This window comes from Ambystoma mexicanum, chromosome 7q (assembly GCF_040938575.1).
Source record: "Ambystoma mexicanum isolate Mex_15411 chromosome 7q, UKY_AmexF1_1, whole genome shotgun sequence".
Taxonomy (NCBI): domain Eukaryota; kingdom Metazoa; phylum Chordata; class Amphibia; order Caudata; family Ambystomatidae; genus Ambystoma; species Ambystoma mexicanum.
In genome coordinates this window covers 1023337722-1023353677 of record NC_090941.1, presented here as the reverse complement: position 1 = coordinate 1023353677, position 15956 = coordinate 1023337722, and the positions used below count along the sequence as shown (strand labels likewise).

At 45.4% G+C, this 15956-nt stretch overlaps 1 protein-coding gene across 2 annotated transcripts in view; it reads left to right on the top strand.

Annotated features, from left to right (window-relative positions):
* INPPL1 (inositol polyphosphate phosphatase like 1) overlaps positions 1-15956 on the top strand; it is a 1017870-nt gene that overhangs the window by 819656 nt on the left and 182258 nt on the right. For both annotated transcript variants that reach the window (XM_069640289.1, XM_069640290.1), the window contains 6 exons: positions 2015-2103; positions 5571-5652; positions 7640-7729; positions 8652-8765; positions 9994-10082; positions 10983-11070. In XM_069640289.1, the coding sequence (XP_069496390.1) occupies positions 2015-2103; positions 5571-5652; positions 7640-7729; positions 8652-8765; positions 9994-10082; positions 10983-11070 (552 nt within the window). The remainder of the gene's footprint in view (positions 1-2014; positions 2104-5570; positions 5653-7639; positions 7730-8651; positions 8766-9993; positions 10083-10982; positions 11071-15956) is intronic.

Sequence of the window (15956 nt, the reverse complement as noted above, 5' to 3'; positions counted from 1 at the left end):
GAATGCCAGTCCGCTCACGCTTTACTCCACTGCTCAGGACTACTTTGAAAGTCGTGGGCTCCGTGTGTCTCTCTGGTTCTGCCTCCTCCCGTAATAACCTCGTAAGTGGACTTCACATGCTTGTGCTCTTCTCTCTCTGCTTGTGGTGCATCTTGGCTCAGCATGCTCTCCTTTCCCAGCCTCCTCGTGTCCATTATTTGTGCGTCTTCTCTTAGAGACAGACACTTCTTCTTGTGTAGAACAGGTTATTTAAGTTTTACCTTCCGCCATGTCTCTGGCCCTTGTAATATTCTTCATATCTGATAAGCCCTCCACCATCATGGCATATATGGGATTAGGGAATTCCATGGAGGAATGGTAGTCTTTGTCCCCTAGGGGCCGGGGGAGTCTCTCCCTGTGAGGTCCCACTTGTCCAGACCCTTGGTGGGTCATGCAGCACAGACTCGCCTCCATAGCTTCGAAGGGGGAGGCTCCGCTTTGGGAGAAGGGACGAATACCTGCGATTCGTCACAGCCTGTAATGTGCTTAGGAGTGGTAGTTTGTCTTGCCCTAAAGCGCATAGACTTAACTTTCTCCAGAGCCTTGCTCTTGGTTCGGTGACAGCACTATTCCCTGCCACAAAACCTGGTGGGAATTTACACTGCCTTTGGAGTGCGGAGGGTAGGCTGTGGCATGCAGGCTATGATAATCATGACAGTCTACTGTTGTGTCCCTGCTCAGCGGCCTGCCAAGGCACCGAACACCCTGGCACCTTATTTCATTCTACTTACTACTCTACGCTATGATCTGTACACAAGTTCATGACCTTATTTACGTCCAAATGCAGAGGTACTTCCACACACCTGTATGTGGAATATTATAGTGGCAAGGTGGGTGCAGGGGCAATGAATTCCCCATCTAGTATTAGACTAGTTCTGTTATTTGCTTGTCCTCACTAACTTAGGACAGGCAGGCTGGCATACACACTGTACAGTAACAGCTTTGGCTTCTTGGATTTGCAGCACTATCTGGATTCTTGTCCCAGATCGGGAAACTTCTCTCACTGTTTCCAAATATGAAAGGTATGAATATGCCCTAAAAATGTGGTCTTGCTTTGTCAGAAAGCATGTGTGTGTGTACATGGTTCCATGTAATTTTTCCGTTGATGGTAATTACTTCAAAATCATTTACTTCAAAGTAATTACCTTGAAAAATCGCTTCGAATATTTTTGGGTAAAAATGTGGGCGAGTCCCTCCAAACCTCTCCTTCCCCTACACTAGTACCGGTACCCCAAGTTCCTCCCCACCCCTTTTAACCCCTTAACTCACAACCCCCAATATAATTCAGAGTTTTCGAAGTAATTACTGTCGGAAAAACCACAAGATACCGTCTACACATCCTGATATAGAGGTATACCAAAGTCACTATAACTCCCGAACAAAATGTTAATGAGATCTTGTTGCTTTCTGATATTGTGATAGAGGGAGCATTCCACTTACTGGCTTCCTGATGATAGTCCACTAAGATTGTCAATGGGTCATTGGTTGGCCCCAGATAGACAATCATGCGTACTGTGCACCGGTGTAACAATAGAATGCTGCTCATTCATTTGAGCAAATAATGTAATGTTGACGTCTATCAAAAACTAAGGCCTCGGGTTGATAATAAGTGGCAGTGGGATTCCAAAACCAGTCTTCACGAAAGTAAGTTGTTGTTGAAATAACTGGGTTGCTGCTTTGTCAACGTTTACTTGTGCAGACTGAACATTGTTTTTATTATGTGATTACATTTTGATCTGCGTTCTATGATAATTGTCTTTTCAAAGTATACGTTTCATCTTCATTCCTTCGGCAACCTTTCTTGTACATTTTAGACTCAGAAACTCAATCCATAAAATGAGTGTAACAGACTCCCCAGGCTTCTCTGTGTTGCACAAGTGTTTTCCTGTTCATCACAGTCAGGAAATGTTTCCTGGATATGAAGGTCAGCATTGCTAAACTTCTCTAATGCTGAGCTCATTGATGTATGTTACAGATGAGGAGGAGATCACGTACCCGCCCACCTACCGCTACGACCGAGGATCAAGAGATCAGTATGTCTGGCATAAACAGAAGCCAACTGGGGTATGTGTCAAGCAGATAAGTATTTTTCAGAAGTTTCATTGAAATGATAGACCAGTATTTAATCTTGTGTCAGGGTTTGGTGAGTGAATTTCCTCCAGTAATGATCCTTCGCTAAACTGCACATTATCTACACTCTCTCAGCGGCTCTGTCTTGGCCCTACACTACTGATGGTTAGTTCTATAGTGGTGAGGTATGTTTGTGCCGTTCGGTCTTCAAGCCCCACTATATATACTTACTACTCTCCTCCTTCCCCTACTCTTCTCTACCTGTCTTCTCTCCTCCCATGCCTTTCTCCTCTGATGTTCCTCTCTCCTACCACGTACCTCCACCCTCCGATGTTCTTACCTCTTCCCTCATCTTACTACTGAACTCCTCCCTACTACTGCTCCGCTTCTCAGCTCTACTCGTCCCCTTCTCAGCACTACTACTATTACTCTTCCCTCTTCTTCCCCCAACCTGGTGATGGGGCTCTGCTCACCCTTCCACTAAGCTCTCACTATTCTGGCCTACTTCCCACTTCTTCACTACTCTTCTCCTTGCACCCTACACCTACACCTCTCTACTAGCCTCACTCTTTCCCAACAATCACTCCCTCTCACACTAGCTGCTACCCTCAGACCCCTAGCGCGTTAAGGCTATCGTTCCTTCTTTCTCTACACCTTGTACAGACCACCACTCTCATAAATACCTAACCTATACTAAGTTCTGCCACCAACTCTCCCACACTCCTCAACTCTATCCTTCCTTCACCTGGTCTCTCAGTCCACCATCACCTCCTCATGTGAGCTTGCCCAAGCAACGCACACTCTACCTTTGCTTCTTTCTCCTATCAAATTCTGGAGCTGGTGGTTCTTCTCCCTCCCCCTTCCATTGGCTGCACTGCTCACCTGACACACTGCACCATCAGTGTGTGTCTTTTCCCCAGGCGAGACTTTAAGAAACCCTTCATGTCCCTCCCCCTTTTCCAGCACGGTTTCAGCTATAGTCTGGCGTTTTTCCTGCTGTTTCTGTTTTGTGCTGTGGGTCTGGAAATGTATTGTTCTGCTTTTGTGGTGAGTTCTGGGTTTCTTTGCATTGCTGGACACTGTTGGGTTGTGGTGAAGGCTCATGGTTTGTATTGGTTTCCAGGTTTTTTCTGGCATCTCTTGGTTGCTCCCTGTTGCAGAGTGGGAGATGGAGTCCTGCAATGGAAAAGGGCATGCTGTTCATCAACTTTATTTGTAGTCATTGGGAGATGATAGGGTGGTACCAGGGGTGGCATTTGAAGCACATGGGGTATTCTCTGGGATGGGCGTCACACCCCTAACTCAACCTTCACTTAGCTGGGGAAGGGCTGGTCTGGCTTTAGTCTTAGTGAGCCTTCTGCCCCAGATTGAGGGGGGGGTCCCTGTTTCCCCCCTTCACAGGGTCACGACCTTGAACCTGTTCAGTAGTTTATATATGATATATAGTTCCTGGTAAATAATACATGTTAAGACCTTTTTAATAGATTGGCTAATAATTGATGCTTTGTCAAGACCTTTTTAATAGATTGGCTAATAATTGATGCTTTGTCTTTTCTCACCCTCGGGCATTGGGAAGGCCATTCATCTGGAGACGTGTTGAGCAAACCCTAAGTTAGAGGAGAGGGGTGTGATCTAGTAGCTCCGAGGATGGCCTTGGAATCTTGAAACCGGTTAAATGTGATTTAACGAATCACAAAACAAACTAATTTTTAATGAACCAAAAATGTCTACAAATAAAATAACACATTTATTTTCGTTGTTTTTGGAGGAGGATGTCCCCCAATCCCCTCTTTTTCTTGTATTCATACTTTCCCCCACCCCCAAAACGACTATTCCCATTGCCAACTACATATACATAGTTTAAAAAAGATAGTTTTGTTTTTTTTATAGACATTTTGGGGTTGTTAAAAATTGCATTGTTTTGAATTCCGCAAAATCACTGCATACCTTGAAACATGGCTTCTAATCACAGTTGTAGCCCTTCACCAGTACAATTATGCTATCACTCTCTATGCTTTAAATCTGTGTCATGTAATTATGTAAAAGCATCAATCCAGCGAGTTAGTAAGATTTGTATGTATCGTAATACCCAATGCACACAACGGAGTGGACATTTAGTGTTGTTGCTAATGCTGTGGCAGGAGCGGCCCTTACGCACTGTCAAAACCTGCCTCCTCGCCGCCATTTCCAATGTGAACTAGTTCTGTGGAGGTCAGCATCAGAGGGCACCAGCTTTGTTAAGAGTTGGAGTATCACACTCTGGTTGTGCACTTTGCTTCTACGTCGTGGTTTTAGTACAGGAGAGGGGTCTTGCACATTACTGTTGCTCCAGTCTCAAAACTGCAGTTGAGGTCCAAAACAGGACTCTGCAGAATCTGCACCAAAGCCTGTGTGGCTGCCTGCGAGAGGGCGCAGAGTTAGGTGTGGTCTTTAGACTGTTCCTGCAAGGTGGTATGGCTGTAATGGCTGTTAATGAGTAAATGACTGAAACCCATTTAGTGTTTGGTTTTTTTAGCGCAATCACCCTTCGTCGTGGTTAGCCTAGGCTATCATTTAGAGATGTTTGAAGAGCCCTGAGAAGAGGCACTTTAACTGAACTGCATTTTGCCTGCCTTGTGGTTATTCATTGGCATACATAGCACATGCCTTGGATTTGCTAGTGAACTGCGGTATAGTTGCTTTGTGACTCGTCGTGGTGTTTCCCTGACCGTAAATGGCATCACCAAGATCATCATTTTTTGTTGGTGGGCTGCTTCTATGAGACTGTGTTGACAATTGAGAGACATAACCCTATAGTCTTATGTTGAATATGTGTCGTTCGTGGCACAGTAGCAGCATGGAGTTCGGAAGGAGAAAGTCTAATGATGGGTTAGGTGCTCTTGTAAGGCAAGTGGAGAGGCTTAGAAACAAATCTCATGCCAGGTCAAACTCTTCCTGGATCAACATGTATTTTGTTCGTTTTCTCGAAGCAGCTGTGAGATGAAATTGTGGTCGAAGGTCTTTTACCCAGACACTTCTCCACCACACAAGTTGCTTCTGCCTAGTCTTTGTTCTGCATTGCTGGTCTTTGCTCTACACGCTTGGCTTCATCACTCATCCATAGTGCTTCAGAGCCTTTTTTGCCACTCCTGCCCCCACCCGTCTCACATTTATTATCCAATTCACATACATTCTTCGCAGCATCATTGGATGTGGGATAAAACCGTAAAAAATAGATCGAAAAAACCATCAAGGACCATCCAGAAGCAAAAGGAGGTTTAGTATTGAAGTGGCTTCGCTATACCTCATTTTAGTTCTTCTAAAACTACTTAGTGCGCAAGTGGTTCCTTTATCACTTACTGATGTATTGATGTTATTTTTGACAAGACACTTCAAAGGACCGAGCCACACCAGGACCATAAGGGCTTACAGGTTTATAGAGGATGTCCATGTTCTGTTGTTTTACCTGCCCCATTTTTCAGGTGCGTACCAACGTTCCTTCCTGGTGTGACCGTGTTCTGTGGAAGTCGTACCCTGAGACTCATATCATCTGCAATTCTTACGGTGAGTGGTGCTGTGTATCCCTGCAATTTGCCGTTTCATCAACCAGAATTCTTAAGCGAAAGTGCATTTGGTACCAAGAATGTTAAATGCAAATGTAGACTTTTTTGTTGAGCTACATTAGTTGTAATCTTGCCAGGAATTTGACTAGAAACTGATATAAAATATAAATACCTGTATTTATAATATTGCAAATGAAATAAAAGATTGAAATACCTTTTAAAGCCACCCATCTGGTGAACAGCTAAGAGAATTGCAGTTTCTATACAATTACCCAATGGGAATCACTTACTTTTTCAGTGGAATCGCATATCAAGCCACATTCAGTATTGACCCAGGTAGTTTACTGGTATATTTAGAAGCGGTACACTTTTGGTTACTCTTGTAGATATTTCACTAGAGAGAGGTGGAGCACTGCTAAGCACGCCTCAAGAGCTTTCGATTGAGCTCTCAAGTGGGGTCGGTTGGGTAATCTCCCAGAGCTTTTGAGAAATATCAGTGTTGAGCCCTCTTCCAGAGCTTTTGTGACAGATCACAGGTATAGCACTGTTGGGTACTCTCTGAGGGCTTTTGTTACCGAGTTGAATGGAGGACTGTTGGGTACTCTTCCAAAAGTTCTGTTAGAGGTCACAAGTGCAGCACTGCTTGGGACCTCTTTATGAGCTCCTATGTACCCGCTGATGGAAGATCGGGAATGTCATTGTTCATTAAGAACATTAATGTTTGGTCAACAAGAGAGTCACTATAGTTGTGCCTGCTACAGGATGATTGTCGTCTAGTTTTTAAAGGGAACATAATAACGTTGCACATAATTCAGCTGTGCCCAAATCAGATTGCAGCTTTGACTTCCACAGTGCAAGCTACTCTTGTTGCATATTCTTAGTTTGTCAGTTTGCAGAAAGCAAAAACAGGTTGCATTGCTGTACACCACTGTAGTATTCCCACACCCTTGGGTATTCTTGCCTCCTCTCACAACTCCAGGGAGGGGCTCTGGAATTGGGGGTGGAAATGAAACTCCAGGAACTGCAGAGTAGAAGTCTAGGCCTTGGAACTGCAGGGCTGGAGGCTCTTTCCTGGAATATTGCAGAGTTGGGTTGGCTCCCCTGGAGTTTAAGGTGTTCCTCTGGCAGGAAAACAGTCTTGCTGTTTCGGCCAGATTAGTTCCTTTTATGGGACAGGGGCCGGGCAATAAATACTTATATGCATACTGGCGGTGTCCTTATTCCTTCTCTAATGACACATGCAAAGTAAACCATGAATAGAATTTAATGTTGCCCACAGAAATAACCACTGGTTATGAAGTGTTGATTCAAGCATTTCTGTCCATCGCTGTATGTGTTTCTTAGTTGCATACTCACTAATACTGCACTGTCATGTTGAATATAACCTCCTATTTTACCACTACATAAATCATGAGTACATTAAACTCTGTCTGATGAATGCAGAAGATAAAGGCCTTGTAAATCCTCAACAGGCCTTTTGAGGGCAGGATGGGTGTGTGGGGTTCACTCTTCCAGGGATCAAAAGAAGTATTTAATGTAGAGGAGCTTAAAGCAGCCCCAGTTTATCGTTCATCCCATGGGAAAGCGGGAGCTACCTCTGCAGAACGAGGTGGTAATACATAGCATGTCGCAAATCTAACTACTGCATGGGAACCAAGACAAAACCTTGAATCCATTTTGTATGACTCACTATGATTGATATGCATTTTTGAAGTGTTCCCAAAGACCCGGAGTTGACAGCGTACAGGTATGTTTGCATGGCAACAGTTGGCCCGGGGAGTCGTAAGCAGCCCGTGTACCTACAGAGGTCACTCTAACCAGGCTAGTCCAGGCCACATGAGCGAACTAGCTCCCAACGATTTGAGTCCCTGCGCTTCAGCTCTGAACATTTCAGTCATCCCATGGGAGTAGAATAAGATCATTGTACAAAAGTAAGAGCATCTATGTGCCGGCTGATGAGGTTTCTTTCTCTTTGGACTCTGTTGTAGGGTGCACAGATGACATTGTGACCAGCGACCACTCCCCTGTCTTCGGGACGTTTGAAGTTGGGGTGACCTCTCAGTTTGTTTCCAAGAAAGGTAAGTGGTTTTTTGGAGGTCTTGCGTTGGGCAAGATAACGGATTACTGCTAAAAAATAAAATAAAAGCAGTGGCTGCAAAACGGAACATCAGTCATTTCTGAGCCATGGAACCTGGCCACATTGATGTTTTTTTTTTTTTGGGTTCAGATTACAATTTGCAGAAGAACTAACTTTTTTTGTTGCACTACGCTGTGGTTTTCAGTGATGTCAGTCAGCAAAGAAAAATGACGTGAATAGTAGAGTGAAGAGGGAGCAAAGCCGGGATCTTGAAGGGGATGTGGTTCATTTTTACTTTTGGCAATTAGGTGCTGCTAAAGTACCCCTTAAAGCCACATCTGTTGCATTAGAGTACAGCTAGGAGGGAGATATGTGCGGAGGGACACTCCATTTGTGGGTGTTTTATTTACCCACCTATTGACTGCCGATTGTGATGCTAAGCCCTGTGACCCTTCCCACTCAAAACCTCTTCCCTCTCCACGCAAAACACGTCCTCATCGGATCTTTCTAAGCTATCGCTATCATGGATTAACATCGAACTTTGCCCTGTCAATGTTCTTTCTAAGCATTGCATCTGTAAATGTGCTACTCGTGCAATAAATCTCTTAACAAAGTGTGCCTTCAGGCACTTGATGCATGTCTGTTCCTTGTACTGACGCAAGAAGGTTTTGGCTTGTCGATTGGTATTAGATGGGCTTGGCCAGACACTGTTGACTTATGGTAATCGCGTCATTTTGTAACTGTTGCCATATTATGGCCAGGTAGTACCATTATTACAAATGCCTATCCCATGCCTACACAAAAGCTAGACTTTTTGCGAATGCTTGCCATGCGATGTGTGGCGTGACCATTGTAGATTAGAACAATAAACTGTTTCCTCCACTTGTTTTGTGATATGCCGTCTCTCACGGTCTGTGTCCTAGGTCTCTTGAAGTCTTCGGAGCAGGCCTTCATAGAGTTTGAGAACATTGAAGCCATTGTGAAAACGGCCAGCAGGACCAAGTTCTTCATAGAGTTCTACTCCACCTGCCTAGAAGGTAATTGGGCGACAGAGGTAGGGTGTTGCAGACCACCGTACCTTATTGTATCTCTGAGTTATGGCATTCGTGGGCTAATGCATGCCAGGACCAACCGTTCCCCTCCCGTTCGCTCTAGGTGTGTAGTACTGGTTGCACCACCAGATAGCTAGCACGAGGTTGGCAAAATTGATTAAGCCTGATCTTAGTGTGGTGCTTCATAGATGCCTAAAAATAATATTTGTCCTCTCGTTTGAACATTTGTGCCCTCATTATGAGTATTGCAGATTTCCAAACGGAAACACGGCATGCAGTAATTACTGTTGCCGTTTGTGGTATTCCGGGAAAGTAATTGAGAAGTCTGCCAGGTTGTCAGTAACGGGTGCTGATTTCAGGAAATGCCCAGGAATACCACATTTCTGGAAAGATGCATGCATTCGTTTTTACATTATTTTTTCATCTTTTGAGGATGGAAATTGATTTCATACAGTAATGGTTCATACTGCTACTGTAAAAATAAAGAAATAAAACAAGAAAAAGCAAAAAAAAGTTCTGAAACTTTTGTACATATTATGGCAAAGGTGGCAAGAAGGGGGGCATTACAGATGACCACTTTTGGACTCTTTGATTGTCCCCAATCAGAAACATTTTTTGTAGCATTAAAGAGACCAGTTTGCTCTTTCCTTGAGCTCAGTAAACAAAAAATGTTGGTAGTTTCCGGTCTGTTTGAAAATGTTACACCTTCTCTTGGTACAGTCAAATAAGAGTGCCACAATATTGGGTATTCTGTTGTGGTGAGAGGACACTGTTCAAAGAACAAACCTTAAGTTGCATAAATGATTCAGTGATTTATGTGAAGCTTCCCCAGCCTCATCAATGTATTTATCGATGGTTTATATTGGGCTATGCTGCGCTGGACCTTTAATCACCCTTCTAGGTTTATGAAATTCAGGCCAATCACAAATCATCCGCCTCATTGAGTGCCGCCACCTGGACTATGCAGATAGTACATAGACCAGGACCTGATGGGCATATGAACTTCCTCCCTTTATTCTATCACAAGAGTTCAGTCTAACACTTTCATTGTCTCTTTTTGGTGTTCCTCCAGTTCACGGTTTTCAAATAGGCATACGGGTATTAACACTTGGTCAGATTGTGGTGGCAACTGTGATAGTCTTGCTTTAATATCGCCCTTTTCTGCAACAGTAGCCCGCACTCTCCAATCTCATTGTTTCTTTCACCTTCTCAGAGTACAAGAAGAGCTGCGAGAATGACATGCAGAGCAGTGACAACATCAACTTTTTGAAGGTCCAGTGGTCATCGAGACAGTTGCCAACAGTAAGATCTTTGTTCCCTTGATCAATTGGTAAGGCATGGGCATCCTTGCACAATATTTGGTGGTAATCTCTCATGCCAGAGCACTTGTCCTCTTGGCCCCCATGGCTTCTGCTTTGCAAAAGACAACATGCATGTAATATCAGGGCTCACATATGGTACACTATGACTTACTCTTTACTATTTTTGTTTACAAACGCAAAGAATGATACCTCAAGAAATAATGTGAACTCAAACAGCGGTGTCTCAGGGCCAGGTAGCTTGATGTACTCCACCAACCACCTTTCTTTTCCGAATTCCCTTTTCGACTCCCAGTTTTGGTTGCCTTTCTTCAATCGCCCATTTCATAACACATATTTTTGTCTTTAAGGAGAGCAAGCCATTTCGAGAAAATCAGTAAAGCAGGAGAGAAGAGGCTAGAAACTGTTTGTAGAATGTGCAAAATGGTCTGTTAATAAGAATAATGCTGTATCTTTTAGATCCCTGTGCCCCCACCAGTGCAGACTCTGGAAATTCACCTTTTATTTTTGTATGTAGAAGAATAGCGTTTCAATGCTCTGTGCCGAACAATGTAGAGACTCGCCCACTGTGGTGGCACAGTAACGCCCCACAGCATAATTTACAGAGAATCCAGAGACACAGTAGCTCGGTGGTGCTATGCACTTTCAAAGTGCTTTGCAATCCCTCAACTGAGTTAGACAAAAGGGCAAATATCACACCCATCTTGCAGGAAAAAGATATTCCGACTGTAATTTTCCTTAAAAGATGCTTGAAGAGAACCCAAGTAGTATGACCTTCATTTGTAAGTCCTCTGAGCTTTTCCAGTTCTGCTTTTCTGTTTACGTAATTCTGTTGATTTCGCTGTGGTGTCTGCAGTGCACTCATCTCTATTCTCATTTCCAGCTAAAGCCGATCCTCTCGGAGATAGAGTATCTTCAGGACCAGCACTTGCTGCTTACTGTGAAATCCCTGGATGGTTACGAGTCCTACGGTGAGATATGGAGAGGGAATGATGTGGACAGAAAGGGGAAGTATCTGGAGGACACAGCGGTTAAAAACAAGAAGTGGAACAACCTTAACCTTGCCAGGTGTCCTGGTGAAACCTTGTACCAGGGACTTATTTGAAAGTTTTCCCAGAGGTCACTGCAGGGTTGGACAGGCAGCATTATCCAGTCTCCACATACAATGAGGATTCACATACATACATCTTAAGCCATCGAAATTGGAGCATATGTATATTTCTGGAGCTTGTGGATCTGCTTAAATCACATGCTCTGTATAGTCTGACATCTAGTGGAAATCGCAGAGTAATGCCAGAGTTGTTTTCGAAACTCGAAAACTGACGTTGACAGGGCATGTTTAGTAATACTATCCCTAGTGTGGCGTGTACTGTACCCATGGTCCTTCACGAACCGAGGTACCTCAGATTGTTTTTTTCCGCCATCAAACTCAGTCGCAAATGCGGAGTTCTCTTCCAGGCAGATGCCTTTGATTAGCTAAAGTTGTACTTATAGAATTCTTTCCTTTGTTGTTCGCCCTGCCACACGTTCGCTTGACTGCTCAATAGGTCCCGACCTCATCGTCGACGACTGACTGTTAGACCAGATGTGGCCTTCACGGGCTTCTTCGGGCTCTGGCCATTTACAGTAGGGAGAGAGGCGGGAGGTTCTTCCTACTGACCTCTTTAGAGAATGCTTATTCCATCATCCCCTTTCTTCTTTTCTCGCCAATCTGCCCTTTTAAGATATAATGGACAAAACCCCATTTATATTTTGACCCTCCTGCCACCGAAGATTCCTGTGGAAGGAAACACACTGAGTGTGCAATCACTGATTTACGAGGGATCCCGCTGAAAAGGATTGTAAATCCTGTCGGCCTAAGACCCTAAAGGATCGGCGGACCAAACGCTGGGCAGCGCACACCATGCAGTGACGTGACGGAAGACTCCAGCGAGGGCAGTATCGGGGTCATGAGTGACGCTGAGGGCGAGCGGGCTCCAAGAAGCAGGCCAGCAGTTCTGTGTTGGAGAAGACACCCGGCGGCCAAGGCGCACACAAGCACAAACACACTAAGGACATACCCCACGCCCGACTCTCGACGGTACCGCACGCCCGACTCTCGACGGTACCGCCGAGCTGCTGGGTATATGCAGTGTCCAGGGATAAAGTCTCAGGTTCTTCACTGTCCTCTGGGCCATCGCGCACGCTTTGTCCTCACGACAGTTCCCCAAAACTAAAAGCAAAAGTCGGGTTCGGACACTGCACATAAAAAGGCCCTCCTTTCGCACGCTGAAAAACAAGCAGCGAAAGGCGTTTGGGCGTCCCCAAGAAAATGCCGAAAATGCAGGAACTCATTAAGAAACATGTTAGTGCTTTTCTGCTCAAGGCAAGTTCCCCGAAAAAGTCCAATATTTCGACGCCCTTGCCCCCAAAGGGGACACAGACAGGGTTTTCCATCCCCTTAGATACTCTCTCAGGGTCTATGCACCACAAGGATGTCCCCCACCGACCCCCTTAGGTCACCCCTATCATGTCAGGCTTGCCGCGCTCATGCAAATATACACCTGAACAATTCAATAAAATCATAAGAAGGATGTCTTGTTTCTTAGACTTCATGGACAGACACCCTGACCAATTAACAATTCTTAAAGATGCCTCACAGCCAGGGGCATCAGCACAGCCGCCACTCCTGCCAAAAAGTATTGTCTTGAGCAACAGCCTAGCACCTTTGCTCTAGGCACTCCGCCTCGTCATACAAAGAACTCTCTCAAATATACCAAGACCCCCCTCAGGACTCGTATTACAACCACCAAGCAGACCTAGGATGACGATAACCGCATTTACGTGATCCAGTTGCCAGACCATCAGGACCAGCCGGTAGCAGATTTGCCTATTGACAATCAACTTCAGTAGAATGAACTGCTACTTAAAGTGGCACAGTATTTTAATATTGACACTCAGGAAACACAGGTTGACAAGGACTTTGTGGAGGATATTCTGGGGGACAAAAAAATCTGCCACCAAGTTTATACCAGTGCTGCAGTCTGTCCTAAGACGTATCCAGCCATTCCCTACTATTGCCTAGTCTCACAAGTGCAGTCAGCCCTAGAATAGAAAAGCTATTCAGACCCCCGCCCATTTACCCCCCCATGTATATTAGGGGTCAGCTCAAACCAGATTCCCTAGTGGTCACCACCACCAGGAAGAGGGCAAGCACTCCCCTGGCGTCGGCAGAAGCCCTGCCAGACAAGGAGAGCAAAAAATATATATACTTTCGGGAGAAAAGATGCCTCCTCTGCAGCATACCAGACCAGAATCGCTAACAACACTACGCTGTTGGCTAGTTATGGCTGCCACAAATGGGATGATCTGGAACGCCAAATCGAAGCCGTCCCAGAACCACTAAAGGCTCAATTACTGAAGACTATCTCAAAAGGCAAGCAGATCTCAAACTGCATCCTAAAGAATAACCGTCATGTGGCAGATAATGCATGACTCATCATAGCGGAGGGAACGCTCATCAAGCACCATGCCTGGCTTAGGCAGTCAGGCTTCAAGCTACAGACTCCGACAACCCTCTTAAAAATTCCAGTAGAACAAAATGTTTTTAGGGAAGGCAGTAGAAAACGCCCTTAGTGTCAAGGAGGAGTACGACACTCTTCAATCCCTTGGACAGTTGACAATTCCCAATGGGGCACCCCAAAGTCTAGGAGATTTCAGGGCCAGGCTGTGCAACGTTCCTCAGGCTACACTCAAGTGGGACAGTCCTCGTCTTCGGTCCAGTCACAAGGCCAAGGTTCATTGTACAATTTTCAAAGAGGAAATAAAAGGGGCAGAGGAAGTGGCAGAACCTCACCTCGGAGAGGCTCGACCCCTTTCAAACAATGACACGCCGTTTCAGGTCCCCTCCCGTGCCACTCGGGTTGGAGGCCAAATCTCTCACTTCACCCACGCATGGGAGGAGAAAACGTCGGACAAGTGGGTGTTGAGTTGCTACAATAACCACCCTAACGCCCGCCGAGACAAGGATGCCATAGAGATCACCCCGGCAAATGAGGTAAACAAGGGTATTTATTCAACGTACTTCCTTGTGCCAAAGAAAGACCTTACCATGCTCCCAGTATTAGATCTGCGCCCTGCGAACAAATGTCAAAACCCAAAAGTTTCGTATGACCACACTCCAAGAATTGATTCCACTCCTAAAACACGCAGACTACATGGCGACGTTGGACATGAAAGATGCATACTTTCATATTTCAATGCACCCTGCACACAGAAAATACCAATCCTTATCTGGACGACTGGCTAATCACCGGGGAAACTATTCAAATTTGCAAATTAAATACGCAAAAGACGACCAACCACCTCTTCAATCAGGGTTTCTCCAACATCGAGAAGAAATCAAATCTAGTCCCCAGCCAAATAAATCAATTTCTAGGGCTATCCTTAACACAAAAGAGGAGCTGGCTTTCACCTCAAACGAGAGAGTACAGAACATGCTGTTGCTGGTACCTCACTACAAGGTTGGTTGCCAGATAAGTATATGCAAAGCAACGCGCTTGGTCATGATGATGGCTTCATGCATTCACTTGGTTCAACAAGCGCGCCTGCGCATGCATCCAATGGAGGAATGGTTAGCGAAAAAGTGGTGTTGGGCAAGCGGACAGTGGGACGATCTAGTTGTCGTTTTGCAAAACCCAGCGTCAGGCTCTTCTTTGGTGGTCCAAGGGCAACCTGTTAAAAGGAAAACTGTTTTGTGCTCCACCAGCACAAGCGATCCCAACTACAGACACCTCACTTGCCGGATGGGGGGGGGGCTCTTCCTCCACCACACAGCCCACGGCCAGTGGACACACGCTACTTCCCGAAGACATCAACGTCATAGAACTCTTGGCAGTCCTCAAAGCTCTTCAGGCCTTTCAGTAACATCTCAAGAGTCAAATGGTGCAAGTCCTCATAGACAGCACCACAGCCATGTTCTATCTGAACAAGCAAGGAGGCACACACTCTCAGTCTGTCCAAGATATCCCAGAAAATATGGAAGTGGGTACTCAAGCGGAACATGTTCCTAACATCTCAACATGTTCTCTGGCAGATACTCCAAGCAGACGCCCTCTACCAGATGAACATGAGTGGCAACTCAATAGAGATATCCTAGACAGAATATTCTCGCTATGGGGTCACCCCCCACTGGACTAGTTCGCCACAAACCTAAACGCACAATGCCTGGACTTCGCGTGGTTTCCCCAACCAGGGTCCAAGGGGAATGCCCTATGGAAGAACTGGTCAGGGAAATCTGCTTACACCCCCCGCCCCCGCGACACCCCTCCTGAGCAGGATAGTGCACAAGATGCACGAAGAACAAGCAACTCTGATCCTGGTTGCTCCTATGTGGGCGAGACAGCCTTGGTATCCAAATTTGCTCAAACTTGCGATGTGCGACCCAATCAATCTCCCGTGCCCATACAACATGTTGACTCAACACACGTACATCCACCCACTCACGCCCACAATCAATGAACTTGGTAGCTTAGCTCCTGAAGTCATAGAGTTTTGCCACTTAAATCTTCCACAGAGGTGTATGGATATCCTTAAAGATGCACGAAAACCCAACACCAGGCACTGCTATTTTAATAAGTGCAAGAGATTTGGGATATGGTGCACATCACAATCACGAAACTCAATAAAATGTTCTCCAGTTAACATTTTACACTACATGCTTTACCTACTAGACTCTAGGCCTAGTATTTAATTCTGTAAAGGTGCATCTGGCGGCCCTGTCTGCTTACTCCACCTCACAGCATAAGGTGTCCTGGTGGAAAGTCCCTGTTGTTAAGGCATTCATGGAAGGGGTAAAGAGGCTATACCCCCCCCTCCC